This window comes from Pituophis catenifer, unplaced genomic scaffold (assembly GCF_029215685.1).
Source record: "Pituophis catenifer annectens isolate HBS135680 unplaced genomic scaffold, rPitCat1.0.hap2 SCAF_1, whole genome shotgun sequence".
Lineage (NCBI taxonomy): Eukaryota > Metazoa > Chordata > Lepidosauria > Squamata > Colubridae > Pituophis > Pituophis catenifer.
Genome location: NW_027256881.1, coordinates 34541581 through 34557924, shown reverse-complemented (window position 1 = coordinate 34557924; position 16344 = coordinate 34541581). Strand labels below are relative to the sequence as shown.

General features: G+C 35.5%; 1 protein-coding gene across 19 annotated transcripts in view; it reads right to left on the bottom strand.

The window, feature by feature from the left end:
• The window catches only part of NRXN1 (neurexin 1), a 952284-nt gene that overhangs the window by 829199 nt on the left and 106741 nt on the right, over window positions 1–16344 (bottom strand). For 8 of the 19 annotated variants that reach the window (XM_070932252.1, XM_070932253.1, XM_070932258.1 and 5 more), the window contains exons 2-4: window positions 11233–11250; window positions 1906–1935; window positions 1008–1019 (exon numbers count right to left, since the gene is read on the bottom strand). The exons of 5 other annotated variants lie outside the window; for them this stretch is intronic. In XM_070932252.1, the coding sequence (XP_070788353.1) occupies window positions 1008–1019; window positions 1906–1935; window positions 11233–11250 (60 nt within the window). Of the gene's footprint in view, window positions 1–1007; window positions 1020–1905; window positions 1938–11232; window positions 11251–16344 lie in introns of all 19 variants that reach the window. 6 more of the 19 variants (XM_070932250.1, XM_070932254.1, XM_070932251.1 and 3 more) reach the window with 4 other exon arrangements.

Genomic DNA, 16344 nt, shown 5'->3' with positions numbered 1-16344 from the left:
AATTAAGTTTCAAATTTACCAAAGGATGCGGCAAGAGTTACCTGTTTTGATTTGTTCTCACATAGAGATTTAAATAACAAATTTAAAAGGACAAATAAGGTCTCTTCCCCAAAAAATCTTACACAGCCTACTTTCTTTTAATCTTCTGGATCTCCTGCCTCTCTTGTTATAGTCATGCTTTGAGCTATGCACATAAAGTTAAAAACCTATGCACAAAACTCTTACAGACAAAACTGTAGCCAACCTTCTATAATAGACAAAAGCTCTACTCTTATGGTACTCAGACTTACATGTCATTGCAGTGGACCCTGGGCCAAGTTTCTCAACTCAGGTCTCTGGTGGCTTCATGCTGTCAGACTGCTTCTGACAGATATGCTTTGCATTTGGAGGGCAATGAAAACAGAATTCATACCTCAGATGGTTAGTTGAATTCAGCTTCTCCAGGGCCTGCCTTCGATTGTTCTTCCAAGCTTCTGTCTTAATCCTGGAAAAGCCTCTATCAACCTATCCCCATCCTTTCCTCCTTATATTTTCTTCAAAAAATATTGGTGTTTGGCATCACCTTTCTAATACCTTATATTGTACACTCAATAAAGTTTTTAGCTATTATCAATTAATTCTCACTTACATTTCTGCCGATCACTGTCCTATCTTTGATCCATGCATAATTTTTGTACTGGAAAACTTGGCTAATAGATTATGTCACCTATATGCTTTTTACACTATCAAGATAACATTAGATCATAGTGTCACAGCCCTGTTATTCGTACTCAAGACACAACAAACATTCTTTTAAAAAAATGAGTGTGTTTTTTTCCCCTGATCCTTACCAACTAAGCTTTTCTTGTAAAATAAAAAAGCATACCTACCTCCCACCAACACAATGTACCAACACTAAATACATATACAGTACTTGCATCATTCAGACATACTTTACAGTATATAGATGGTTTTTAAAAGAATGGGAAGGGAAGTAGAAGGAAGAAAAGAAGAAAGTCATGTAATACCTTTACTTTTACCTATGGATTTGATGAAATGGTTCCATGAAGAAAGTATTGCCAGACGGAAGAGAAAACAAAAGAGAAACAACAGTAAGAGTTGTGTATGTAAATGTAAATGCCATCACAGTCCAAAACATGAAAAGAGACAAAGCTGGAGGCAAATGATTGAAGACAAATGGAGATGCAGTTGGTGTCACATTTTAAGAATTACTGCTTTCCAACTTTCATGTACATGCACGAAAATACAGAAGTAACCCATGCTTCATTTTTCAAAGGCATGACACAAAAGTAACATGAACACTGAGTTAGGTGGGCAAGAATTTTCACAAGGTGATGAGGTCACATCACTAATTCCATTATGCTACAAAAAAGTCTTCTTAACATTCCAGAAGCCAAAAACAAATGGTTTCTGCATTTTCCAAACAACCATGCATTAATGCAAAGCAGATTTCTTTTTTGGGGGGGCGTGGGGGGGTTATAAGTCAAGTGTCTTCTTTCATATCTATCTGAAGAGTGCATTTCAGGATCAGCAATATATTTAAAATAACAATTTCTCAATATGATTTTTAGAAATTGCACCCTTTTAAACAATTATTTTATTGTTAGTGGGATGAGGGAAACAATAAAAAATAGAACAGAAGGGTTCAGGAGCAAATAGTAAAAAAAAAAATAACAGCAACATAAGATATATCTATTTATAGACACACAGTGCAAAAGAAGGGGGAAAGAAACGAAAGATGTAACTAGGACTGTGTGATTATTTACAGCCTGAGACAGCTCACAAGCATTTGGCCATCATTTGTTATGATGGACTTTGAAGCAGCTACACAAAAAAGAAACAAAGAATTTTTATAAAATAAAATAAAATGACCGAAGCAGAGTGGAAAAGGAGCAGAACCCATACCTTGGTCGCCCATCATCAAGTGCGCCAGACCTTAAAGGGAAACAAGAGCACAGTCAGCAATGAACAAGGGTTCAAGGGAAGGTGGTAGTGTCACAGCGACTTTTTAAATTTCTTTGATAACAGGTGTCTGTCTCCTGTGAGGTATTTGCATAATACTGCAAAGTTAAAGGAGCATGTTTCAACCACCAGTTGGAATTCTTTTGGAGGTGGGAATGGGACAATTGCACTACTATTTGAACACAATAATTCTGAATTACCTTTTCTTTAAGTATTAAAATGAGTTTTAATGACAAAAATAGTAAGAAAATGATTTCAACTTCAACCAATTCCTAAAATATTTGTTCATAAATCTCATAAATACTTGGATCACTTTTTTTTTGCTAGATGGATGCTTCATCCTGCAGTTATAAAATAGTTTCTTTTTATTTATTTTTTTCTTTTCCAAACCTGGAGTAGTGTCAACCTGAAGAATGGGCTGGGTCTGATCTTTTTCCTCTCATTGAAAATGAGCATTTCAAATAATTAAATAAAATAATTACTTTATCACATTGAAATGAAAATGCAAGGGACATCTCCTTGTTTGTGTGAAACATTCAACCTAAAATAAATACATTTCTGAATATCATCATCATCATCATCCAGTGAATGGAAAAACAGTGGAAGGGGAAGTCCTTGTTATCAGTTGCTTTGACCAGCTGAAAATGAATTGCACTTTTGGTTCATCAAAATTAAGGTCTGTTTCTTAACTATTGTTTTTCAAAATTATAAAGAACTGTAGGTTATACAATTCCTTATCAACCAAATTATCTAAAACATTTTAAAGCTATATTTTCTTAAAGAAACAAATGGGGAATTGGGGACTGTATTTTCCATCCTCTTAATATGCATCATGTTCAATTTTACAAACATTAATAGACATTAACTTTAGACAAAAGAAACACCTCAATATAAGTCATTTAAAAATAAAACCATAAGCTTATCTTCCTTTGGGAAGAGGACAGAAAAGTCATAAAATACAGTCTCATACATTTCATTGTTACGCATTTCTTCACACAAATAAGGTTTGAAAAAGAATATGCTGGTTTTCACTGGAAGATAAGATTCCTAAACTTTACTAAGGCTTCTACTTCACATAGAAAATTAAGCATATATGCAATAAAAAGGTAATATGAGCTCCTAAATTAAGAATGCTTTCATAAGCAGAGTTCATATTGTAAATTTCATATTGTCAGTCAATGAAAGAAATAAAAATTTAAACAATATAGTAAATTTGCACCACAAGCTGGGTTCTGTTACAAATATCAGTCCTGCACCTCCATAATCACCTCAATAATTACAGTAACTGTTTTTATTGTAAAGGAATCTATTCCGAGTAAATCCCACTATAAGCAGCAGATGTTATTCTCAAATAAATTATAAAAGCAGTCATAAAGTTAAATCCAAAACGTATCTACAGAATGTATCTTCCCTGGATTATATTTTAGAGAACTCAATGGGATTTATTGCATAAATGTACCCCTCCTCCATTTTCTTTCCTATGCAGATTTAAAGTTCTTTCTAGCGTTAGAAATTGTAATATATACAATTATCAAAATTGTATAGTATAAAAAATATACAGTTATTCCTTTCCAAGGAATGTTGTATAGAAAGTGGTTTCACAGCAAATTCAAAGGGCTTGGTGACATGGATCATCTGGACCACTTTCAGGCTGGGAATTAGGACTGAGACAGTGTTGATTGTGCTCCTGAATGATCTCTGGAGGAGCTTGATAGAGATAGTGCATCCATCTTTGCTCTTCTTGACCTCTCAGTGACCTTCAATCATAGTGTCCTTCTGGACTGGCTTCAGGAAATGGGAATGGATGGCACAGTGTTGTGCTGACTCTCCTCCCTCTGGGGTTTGTTCCAGTTGATGATGATAAGAATGAAGAGGTACAGCACATGACCCCTGCTTTGTGGGGTGCCAGAGGGTTTTATTGTCTCTTCCCTCTTATCTCACATCTACATGTGGCCATTGGGTGAGGTGAACTGATGGTTTGGTCATTAATATGCTGATAATACCCAGTTTATATCTCCCCCCTGGCCTGCCTGAGTGATGCCATGGACTCCTGTCTCAGTGCCTGGGGGCTGTAGGAGACTGGATGGGCACAACAGGTTTTGGCTCAAACCAAGCAAGTTGGAGTGGCTGTAGGTTCTTGGGCTTTCTGGTACCAAAGTTTTTCCATCTCTGGTCCTGGATGGGGTGGCACTGTTTCAAATGGACCTGATGCACAATCTGAGCATCTTCTTGGGTTCATGACTCCTGCTGGAACAGCAGATGGTTGCTGTCGCTAAGAGTGCCTTTGGGCTTGGCGCCAGTTGCTTTGATTCCTGGATTAGTGGGGTCATGACCTCCCATTTGGATTACTGCAATGCACTCTATATGGTACTGCCCTTGATGAGCATTTGAAAGTTTCAGCTGGTACAGAAGGCAGTTGCATAGGTTGCAAATGGTGTCATCTATTCAGCACATTTATCATCTTTCCTTCAGGGGTTGCATTGGTTACTAGTGTGTTTTCAGATGGAATTCTAGATACTGGTACCCAAGTCCTTTATGGCATAGGACTGAGTTACCTGAAAGACTTCTTCCATTTGTTTTTATTCATCCAATCCTGTCTAGCAAGATGGGGATGCACCTTGGGAATGCACTGACTAAGGAATATCAGCTGACAGGGACCAAAAGTTATGCTTTTCTGTATAGTGCCTGCCCTCTTAAACACACTCCCTCCTGAGATTAGGATGGCTGGTCTTTTGCAAGACCCTGAAGACCTGGTGGTGTCCTTCAAGTATGTGAAGGGCTCTGATACTGATGGATTATTTAATTGGTTTTATGATTATTCACCACCCAGAATTACTGGATTGAGATGGAGGGTTATACAAAATAAATAAATATAATAATAAATGAATGAATATACTAGGTTTCCTGTCATAAATGGAATTATGAATTTTTATAATTTTACTCTCACAATATTATTCTCATTCAGCTAGATAGCATAACAATTCATATGGTTTTTAAAAATGATATTAGTTTTTTGTATCTGAATTTTATATTGCCTGTGTTATCTGTTAACTATATAAATCTGCACATTGGTCTGTGACCATAATAATGTTAAACTGAATTTTTTAAAAATGTGCAACATTTAACTCTTTTTTTTAAATGTAGTGATCTAAAATAAAATAGCTAAGTATATACGAAGCATTGATATATGAATTACTGTGCTCAATGAAACTCTTAGTAGGGATTGTTGCATATAACATGAGGACAACTAATCTGCTAACTTGCTACATTGTCTTTATTTTATTCAGTAAAATGTGAAAGTCTTGGTTGATCAAAGCCGTAATCAGTGACCAGTAGAGTAAAATATTCAGGAGTCTATGTTGATGATCATGCAAGGTGTAACTTGTTATAAAAAAGTGCATGATAAAAAAAAATAAATTAACTAAAAAAACAGAAAGAAAAAACAAAAGAAAAAATTGCCTCTAAAACTAAGAAAAATGAGGGAGATATAATTCAAAGTAATTTGACCACATAGAGTATTTTTGATGGATGCATAAAAGGAAATAAAATATAGACTTAATTATGAATGTAAGTAATCAAATATATGGCAGAAGGTAAGGTTTTTTGTATATATGCATGGATGCATGGATGTTGCATGTTATGACTCAGTGAAGGATGAAAGAACTTGCAGTAATTTGTTGAAAAATTTTGAAACATTTTGAATGAATGCAATGAGGATACCTTATATGAAGCAATGGGCTAGAAACAAGAAGAGTGAAATTAGAGTGCCATTTAGAGACCCAGTAACAAATGAGAATGTTGATTACAAGTAGTCCTCAATTTACGACCACAAGCCCACATTTTTCTGTTGCTAAGTGAAACATTTCTTAAGTGAATTTGTCCCGTTTTATAACCTTTCTTGCCACATTTGTTAAGTGAATCATTGCACTTGTTAAGTTAGTAACACGGTTGTTAAGTGAATCTGGTTTTTCCATTGATTCAGTTTATCAGAAGGTTGCAAAAGGGGAACACATGACCCTGGGACACTAACCATTATAAATATATAGCAGTTGCCAAGCATCTGAATTTTGATTATGTGGCCATGCAGATGTTGCAATGGTTGTAAGTGTGAAAAACAATCATAAGTCACTTTTTTCAGAGCTGTTATCATTTCGAACAGTCACTAAATGAACTGTTGTAAATCAGGGACTACATGTTTTGTTTTGTTTTGTTTTTTTATTTGATTTATATGCTGCCCTTCTACGGAGACTCAAGGCGGCTTACAATGCGTTAAGCAATAGCCTTCATATTTTAGTATATTTTTATACAAAGTCAGCTTATTGCCCCCACAATCTGGGTCCTCATTTTACCTACCTTAGAAAGGATGGAAGGCTGAGTCAACCTTGAGCCTGGTGAGATTTGAACTTGCAGTAATTGCAGGCAGCTAATGTTAATAACAGTGCTTTAGTCTGCTGCACTACCAGGGCTCAATATTTGTATTTGATAAACAAATAGAATTTTTTTCTAATACCAGTTTTAAATGTTTTTTATTCATACTTACACTGTAAAAGCATGATTAATTTGCTTGTCTATGATAGAAGACTGTGAGAATTAGTGAAGGACACAAAAGGGTTGAGAAGATCTGATTGTGGAACGGATTATTATTTGTCAGTATAAAAACTGATACTAAGAAAAATGATCATGGAAGAAAGAAAGAGAGAAAAGTGGAAAAAACTGAAGTGAAAGTAGAACTTTTACAGGAAGAAATGGTACAAACCCTTTATGAAAAATATGAATCTCTCTTCTAATTTAAACAAAATGAATGGAAAGAGAATGAAAGAAAAGGTGATACAAACTCTGCTTGCAAATGAATAAAGAGAATTGTGTTATAAAGTGTCAGACTTCACACCTGGCTCAGATCTCCATACACTTAACCAGTGATGGGATTCAGCCAGTTCGCACCACTTCGGGAGAACCGGTTGTTAACTTTCTGAGCAGTTTGGTGACCTGAATATTGGAAGAAATCATTAGGGCAGAGAACCGGTTAAATTATTTGAATCCCACCACTGCACTTAACCCTTAATTCACCTCTCAACTAGACTAGATGGAAGACTCCCAGATATAATTTACCTAGAGTAGAAACTGTATTGCTGACAAGAATGAAGCCTGAAATAACAATTGACTGCCAACTGTAAAGCAAAGAAATTAAATTTTTCCAGGTTTTAAGCTCTAAGTTTCTTCCTCTCATTTTCCAAATTTCTAATTTTCCAAATTAATTAAGTATTGGCCTTGGGCAGCAGAGGTTTGTTTAAAATAGTGATCTTCTGTAGGCTGGGGATTCTGCTTCACACCAAGTACCACAGCAGTATATGGAGATATTCTAATGAGAAGTAAGAAAAAGATGCCTGATGAATGAAGAAGTAAGACAAATTTTAAAAAGTGCATGTAAGAGAATGTTACCAAAAATGAGGATGAGAGAAAGGTATTTCTAATGAGTATATTGGAAAAAAAAAATAGTTGTTATAAATGTAATCAGAGAGAGGAAAGTATAGGTATGATTAAAACAAAAGAATGATCATTAAGGGAAAGGCTAAAATGGGCTTCATTGCCTCACATAGAGGAATCACTTTGGTATATTAACCTTGATCAGTTTTGACATGCATCAGCTTTTAATGTTTATGCACTGCTCTATTAGGCCATGAACACTTTGCTTGGATGTTACTTTTGCTGCGTGTGAATATCTGCAATTATACACACCGCTACGTATAAAGAATTTTGATTGATCTCATTCATATCAGTTCATGTGTACGAGTATTATAACCTAATTTTTCTTCTCTAGATGGATTTTTAATCAGTTTTGAAAACAATTACTTAATTAGGATGTAAATTCTGTAATCAACCAATGCAGATGGTTGATTAAGAGAGTGTTTCTACCTGACCTCGCAGATAACCTGAATGTCAAAGCCTCTAATATTTTAAGTGCTCTGCTGGTAACAGGCTGGCAGGAAAAAGTCAGGAAGTGTAATTTACCATCGTTTGCCATTTTGAATCATTTATTTGTTTATTTTCTTCCTTATTGGTTGGGGTTTGCATAGTTCTAAACCAACTCTTGGACATGCTGAATTACCATGAAGGCTTTGACTCATTCAGCATCAGTGCTTCCCTCAATTTCTTCCCAGTTCCCAGGACTGTTAGACCAGAGATGGAATCACAAATATTTCTATAGAGTCTAGGATGTGGGATCCAAAGACAGGATTCCTCTCCAAACCCATAGGACATCTGGGAAAGCCAGATTCATTTAACAATTGCAGTGATTCACTTAAGAATTCTGGCAAGAAAGGTTATAAAATGGGACAAAATTCACTTAACAACTTCTTTTGCATAGCAATAGAAATTTTGGGCTCAACGGTGGCTGTAAATCGAGGATTACCTGTACTTAAAGAGATTGATTTGTTTGCTAATTGTGTTTTCTCTATTCCCAGTTTAAACAGGAAGTGAGGTAGTCATTGCCTACAACTGTTTGAAGTTACAATGGCAATGAAAAAAAGTGACTTACCAGTCCTTGCAGTTAAAACTATTGCAGAACTCCCATGATTAAAAATCAGAAACTTGACAAACAGCAAGTTTTTACTACAGTTGCAGCATCCCAGGGTCATGTGATTCCATTTGCTACTTTCCCAGCTGGCTTGTGACAAGCAAAGTCAAAGGAAGCAAATCAAAACAATGGGAGGAAGCTGGATTTGCTTAATGACCACATAATTCCCATAACAATTCAGTGATTCACTTAACAATCATGGCCAAAAAAAAAGATCATAAAATCAATTGCCACTAAATTAACTGCCTTCCTTAGCAATGGAAATTCTGGTCCAAAATGGGATTGTAAATCAGGAACTATCTGTAATTATTGTACCACAAGGATGATGTGGCTTGGAGATTTTAAATTCTGCTAATCTTTCCTTTGTTGATTACTTTTCTCTCATTAGATGATAGACGTGTTGATCAAGGTAGCAGAAGGAAATGGAAGGAGATCATATAGTAAGCAAGCTTATATATGAAGAAATATATAAGAATGCATAGATGTAAATGATACAATAAGTGAGAATATGTAGACATCAATATCTGGCTCTGCAAATTCATCTTAACTACAAATGTTCTTCAGACACTATTCTGCAACGCATATGAATAGTAGCATGTATCTTACACTATTCTGCAACACATATGAATAGTAGCATGTATCTTACTTTTTCCTCCTTATGAATAATTAGGTTAAAAAAATGGAGAAAATCCTTAATCTTCTTTACTGAAGTGACCCCACAGATTGCAAAGAAAAGCCAGCTGATTCTCCATGAGCTTCCATGTTTGCCTCACTGGATTTTCAAAGGCATTTCCTTTTATTAAATAGTTGGCATGGTTTTGTTTAAACTGCCATATCTTTCTTTAGAACATATTACGATAACAATTAAAGCCATTCTCCTGAAGTGGAGTGGTTCTGTTTCTGTAACTTATGAACCATATGGCATGTTTGGTAGTCCACAAGAGAAGGGCTCCTTCTCTCCTTTGCTTCCTGCCTGGGCTACACAATTGGCAAAAATACAATTAGACCACAACAGATGGTGGATACTGTTTTCTCCTTGGTAGGTGGCTCGTCAGATTCCCTGTAAACATCATATAAACAAAACACCAATCTGCTGTAACTTTTCCATAAAGTTACAGAATCTACACATACTTATAGAAGTTTTACTAGCTAAAAAATATACTTACCAACTTATAACTTAGCAAGATTATGTGCTATTTGTTTGTTATTTGCTTTGGAAGATGTTCTTAAAAATATTATTAAAGCAAGTCTGTCTCTTTCTGCCATTTCAATAAAATAAATTGTACACAGTCTAAAGGAATTTGGACCACAATCAGATTCTCAGGAGTCCTTATTATGTGTGAGAGAATAGTGGTATAACAGGCAATAGTTACAGAGATGCTGCTTATTAATAAGCAATCTTTATATTTATTACTTTTTGTGACATTGCAATAAATTAAATTCAATGCCAACTGAAAGTCATTGTAAACACAATATTTCAAATGTTAAACTGAGATTGGATAGACTCAGATTCATGACTATCCTTAGTCTTGACTGATTTTAAAAATGTCAGTCTCTCAGCATAACCTGTTCATAGGGATGTTGTTTAAAAACAGATGAGAGTGCTACATATGCCATCTTATGGAAAAATAACAGAATATACATCTAATAAATAAAAAAAATGAAATTACATGAATAAACTGATAAATACACAAATGAATGGCCCTTCTTGCAAAACTAGAAACTGGTGTGAATAATGTGAGAATATGATCCATTATCTTGAATACGGATCATGTCCTGCCTCTAGATAATAAAATTAAATCACACCATCTCTCTACAATAGTAGCATAAATACTCCTAACCACAGTAATATAAACAATAATCCAAAATGTTATCATGCAACCACAGAGAATGCAGTGAATACAGTTTTGTTGTTGTTCTTATTATTATTTTTCCACTGCTTGATTCCATTAAAAAATGCAAAAAGTCATGAAAGTTTCTAGAGATGTAGAAGGGAAGTGTCCCCTTTCCTCTTTCTTGAAGCAGTTCCTTAATGTCAAAGTTAAAATTGAACTCTATACTTACAAGAAAGGCTTACCATATATTTTGAATTACTGTATAGTGATTTCTAATTTTAGATGCACTGATTATGAAGACAAAGTTAATGCCATATCACAATGTAGATTTTTTAAAAAATAATCATTGCAGCTTCAAAAGCAACTTATAGTATAGTATGACCAATTCTATTAGGGAAAAATTAGAGAACCATATAAATTCTTATGAATATCCAGGATAGTTTCTTGATTGTTGTCACCGTTTGAGACATAATATGTTGATTATAATTTTTTAAATATAAAATTGGACTTTATTTGGTTATCATGTTACAATGCATTAAAGCAACTTGTATATGAAGTCAACCACTTAATAGATTTATAGAGCACAAATATGTGGTACTTGACTTCTACTTTCCCCAATTAAACCTAGATATCAATTGCATTTTTAGCAGTGAATTTTCAGTTGGTGGGTGAGGGTAGCAGAGGAATATCCAGAACCATGATCTTAAGATTTCAACACTCTCATAAAGAAAGAACAAAATCAACTTACCGTTTTAATGATAAGATGTATCATTATAAACACTAACCTGGAGGCAAAACACTAAAGAGAAGGGATATGCAAGGAAAGAACAGATCTTAAAAAATAAGATAGAAATCACCCACCTTCCACATAGTTGTCTTCTGAAAGCACATAACAAGGAGGGAGAGAAAGGGGAAAAACATTCATTAAGCAGCATGCAGACTGGAACTTGCCTTTGCATGTTAGCATCATGCAAGGCATCAAACACCACATGCAAGTGATCCATTGCTATTATCCAAAAGGAAGCAGGGCAGGGGAGACCCGAAGCACAGGGAAGCAGTGTTTCTTCAATTAAAAGGAAAAGGGAATCCCACACAATATGGAAGAAAAACAAAACATGCCATTTCTCAAATGAAAGGAGAGTTCGATAATTAAATGGGCCTCTGCTGTATCTGGATTCATTTGTCATAATTTTTTGGATCAGTCAAGGATTGAATTTTCTACACGAAGAAAATTTTAAAGTAAGCAAGAGAGAAAGCTGCTGGGATTCAAGTTTATCTAAAGGGTTCACCCTCTGGATTTAAATCCTTTTCTAAGAGGGTAGAAAAACTATTCCGGAGCTAAAGAAAAACCAAGTAGAAAACTCAAAGTCAAGAAATCCTATTTATTATCCTTACATCTTTTATTAGAAAAGTTCTTGCATTAGAAAAGATAAGAGTTGTCTATTTGGTTTTGTTTTCTTAGTTTCTCTGCTTCTGTGACTTTTTGTTTATTTTATTTTGTTCAAAGAGTTGCTTGAACGATCTTTTTTATAGTATTCATCTTTGTGCTATACAGTATTTCATTTATCAAATGGCTCTACCTACAGATTAAAAACACAGGAGAAGCAGAGCTGTTAAACATTAAGGTTAAAATGGAACCCTGGTTTAAAATACTCTCTGGCTGTAAATTTGGTAAATTGGTTTAAGCTAAACCTTCTACAAGAATAATTACATCACCCATGTGTGATCATATACTGCATATTTTAAAATTGTACTATTGGGGGGAAAATGGCCAGTTTCTTAATAACTTTGATTTTTGTAATCCAGATGGGCAATAAATATTGAACATGGAATACACAGTTATGTTAATGGTTTGTCATGTGTGCTTTGTGAGTTGTGTTTAGCCTGGTACGTCAAATGGTGTACAGGAGTGCAATATAAATGGTTGTGTGATTTACAATCACACATAGAGTCAAACAAGAATTCTTAACCCCACAGGTCATTTTAAAATGAGATGACATAAACGTACATAACACAATACTAGTGTGATCATGACATACAATAGAGAATAGAAACTGGCAAACAAGTAGTATCCAACAGATTTAAGTAGAAGTGATATGAATTTACAGTAAGAGCTAGCTTACTTTGAGGATACATTTTCTGCCTGAGATTATAATAACAGAGTTACTGTCAATCTCTTGGCAAACTACATTTGTGCTTACTGGCCTGAATTTGGTTTCATATAAAATTAGCAAGCATAAATTAACCAATTGGTAATCAAAACATAGGAGATCAATTAGGAAAGGAAACAAAAGTTGACAAATCATAAGACAGATCAGTCCGAGTTAATCATATTTGATCCTAATATCCCTTTAATATTTATATCTTACCAATGTCTACATAAAAAAGAAATGGGACTTTACTTCATTTCAGTTCCTAATTAATTCCATCACATTTGAAACTTTCACAGATATCATATGGTTTCACTTGTAATGTTATCCATACAATGAATATGTATGGTGTGTCACATCTCCCCCTCAATATCATCTCCAGATTTCAGAAGGTCCTTCAAAACACACCTTCAAAGAACTCTGTTCCTTTCATGAGTCACCATCATTTTCCTCCTCATCATTTTTTCTGCTGTTGGCCAACAAACCAGCAAGAAAGCAATGGAAGTTAGAACTGTTCTGTCTTACTAGCATTAATTGCTCATTCCATTTGAGCAAGCAAGACACTAAAGAAACAATTTTAAGAAAAAGAGCAGAACTAAAAGCCTCTGTCAGTGGATATTCTGAGGAGTCAGTGGATATCCTGAGGATACCAGTACTCAGTACTCAGAATGAATCACTAATGCAGTCCAAAGCTACTGGCCTTGCTAAACAGATTATCCTGCTTTTATTATTTTTATAAATAACTCAAGGCAGGAAACATATCTAATTCTCCTTCCTTCCTTGGCTCGCCTCCCACGGCACTCCCCATCACATGTACTTTACCTGCCTCTTCTGCTTAACAACTCCTACATCTTGGGGTTATGACAGCAACTGAGACTGCCTGTCTTTGTCATCGCTAAATTACACAATCACAAGACATCACACTTTATAACCACATTGTTTAGTGAAGGCAATCCCAGTCCCAAATGCTATCATAACTCAAAGTCTTCTTGTACTGAATGCTTCTACTATCCTATTTTGGGGAAAAAATTAAGATGATCTGTGACAGTCAAAACATATTAATCATTTCCATGATTGGATAATTTGGAAGAACAGAACAAAGAAAGAATCTGTCAAATAGTTATGAACACTGACCAACAGCATTTCTACAGGATTTCACATAGGCAACATCTTGTTTTATCCTTCTTAGAGATGGCAGAGATGGAATCTGGATGTTGGAGAGATTGTCTTTGTTTTTGTTTTTTTTCCTTTTTAGCTTTTTATTGTATCTCTTATTTATTTAATTTATCGATTAATCAAATGTATATACCTGCCGATCTCACTGAAGGCAACTCAGCATGGTGAACAACTATCAAATAAAATAATGAATAAAATCAAAGGTGTATAATGTAAAAAACCTCATTTATAAGTATGATAAAAGTGAAAGATACAAACCACAGGAGAGGGAGAATAAAAATGGCTACCTCAATAATGGAGCCATCTGGGCAAGTTTCCTGTTGCCAGGCAGTCCCAATCCTGACAATCTAACCAAAACTTTGAGGGTTTTACAAATGATTGATTGATTGATTGATTGCCCATCTTAAAGTTAAAGGTTTCCCTTGCACATATGTGCTAGTCGTTCCCAACTCTAGGGGGCGGTGCTCATCACTGTTTCAAAGCCGAAGAGCCAGCACTGTCCGAAGACGTCTCCATGGTCATGTGGCTGGCATGACTAAATGCCAAAGGCACACAGAATGTTGTTACCAAAGGTGGTTCCTATTTTTCTACTTGCATTTTTTATGTGCTTTCGAACTGCTAGGTTGGCAGAAGCTGGGACAAGTAACAGGAGCTCACCCCATTACACGGCACTAGGGATTTGACCCTTTTGATCAACAAGCTCAGCGTCTTAGCCAATGAGCCACCACATCCCTTTTACCCATCTTACTACAGGGTAACTCTGGATGCCTTATGAAAAGGGATGGAGCTAATCTAATTTCTGGGGGAACAATGTTCCATAAGGTGGTTGCCATAGCAGAGAGGGCACTTCTCCTGCAATCCACCAAATGAAGATCCCTAGACAATGGAACCCACAACGTGCCAACTCTGACAGAACTAGTGGATGCACTGATGCAACCAACAATAGGAAGGACCTCAAACAGCACAGTCCCATGCTGTGAAGGGCTTTAAAGGTGCAACATGTGCTGCTCTAGGACTCATATAACTGCCTGCACCATTGCATTCGACACCAGCTGAAGCTTCCAGATACTTTAGAATGGTGTTTAAATGTGGTTTTTCTCCATGTCTATATTGATAACCATTCAAAAGAGACATTAAAAGGGATAATAAAAACAGTTGAATGCTATAACCCTAATTGAGGTTGAGCGTGGAGGAGGATTTTATTGCACCACACATAACTTTTAGAGTAAAGTGCAACAGGATTATATTCCAGCATTAAGTGTCCATTGGGTTTGCACTTTGCACACTGGATTCTCCTATTTTTATATGTAAAAAGATTTTGCATGTGGGTCTTTCCTAGGGATGCCAAAATCTAAACGAGCTCATCAGAATTAGATTTTTTCTATATAGCTTAACTGATATTTAATGGTTGTCTGGATTTTTGCAACCAAGATAACATATCCTGATAACCCTATTCTTCCCAGAAATGTAAAGTAACAAGATAATAGTGTACAGAAATAATTCCCTTTTATTTCTTCTCATTACATTTTTTAATGAGTACAGATAGTCTTTGACTTAAAACAGGTTGCTTAACAATCATTTGAATTACAACAGACCCCCCAAAAGCTACTTATAGCCAGTTTTCAAAGTTGCAGCAGCCACACTCACACTATGCCCGTATGATTGTATTTTGGGTGCTTGGCAACCAACTCAACTTTACAACTGTTTACAGTGATCTACAGTCATATAATTGCTATTTGCATTTTTTTGCCAGTTTCTGTTTCTGGCAAAAACACTCCATTAAGGAAAATTGATTCTTTTAATACAGGAGTGTCAAACTGACCACCTGTGGCCAGATGTGTCACAGACACATCTGGCCATTAGGGAAAAACATTGTGAAACATCATGAGACAGCAACATGACACTGTGAATTTGACACCTGTGCTTTAATGCCACTGCCAAAAATGTTAAAAAACTAGGTGTGGTTATGTGATGCCTCGACTTATGACCACAATGACTTATGACCATAATTCCAGGCTCAGGTGTTGTCATAATGTCATAAATCAAGGATTATCTGTATCTCCCAGATGTCTGACCGGAAGGATCTGAATAAGCTTTTACTTGCCCCTAAAATCCTCCCAATCCAAATATTTACTTGTTTTCTCTGAGTAATTAATAAAAATATAGACAGAAACAAATAACCCAAGATTACATGGAACATACTTGCGGTATGTTGTTCCCCGTATTTGAAATTCTAAATTACTAGAATTTTTGAATCACAATTGCATAAATGTAAATAAAAAAATAACAAAGTGAATATGTAAAAAAAAATCTTATTTCAATGCCAGTATTAACCTGCAAAATGACTTCAACTGGAACCAGGCTTAATTCTGCTTCATTTTTTTGGTTGCCATTCAAGGGGGGAAGAGGGGGGAACTTAGGAATGTGGTACCTCAGCTGGCTAGTCATAACATCTACCAGCCAGCTTGTGAACCAAGGTCATGTCATCGGACACCTGTCGGAGCCAGGTGGGAACCTACAACTGGACAGATTGGCCCGTGTGACCTGAGAGACCTATGGGGATGAGGAAATCCTATTATTTTAACTATCCCTACGCACCGAAATAATTTAGAGTTAGCTTCATCCTTCTAAGTACTGATATAATGTA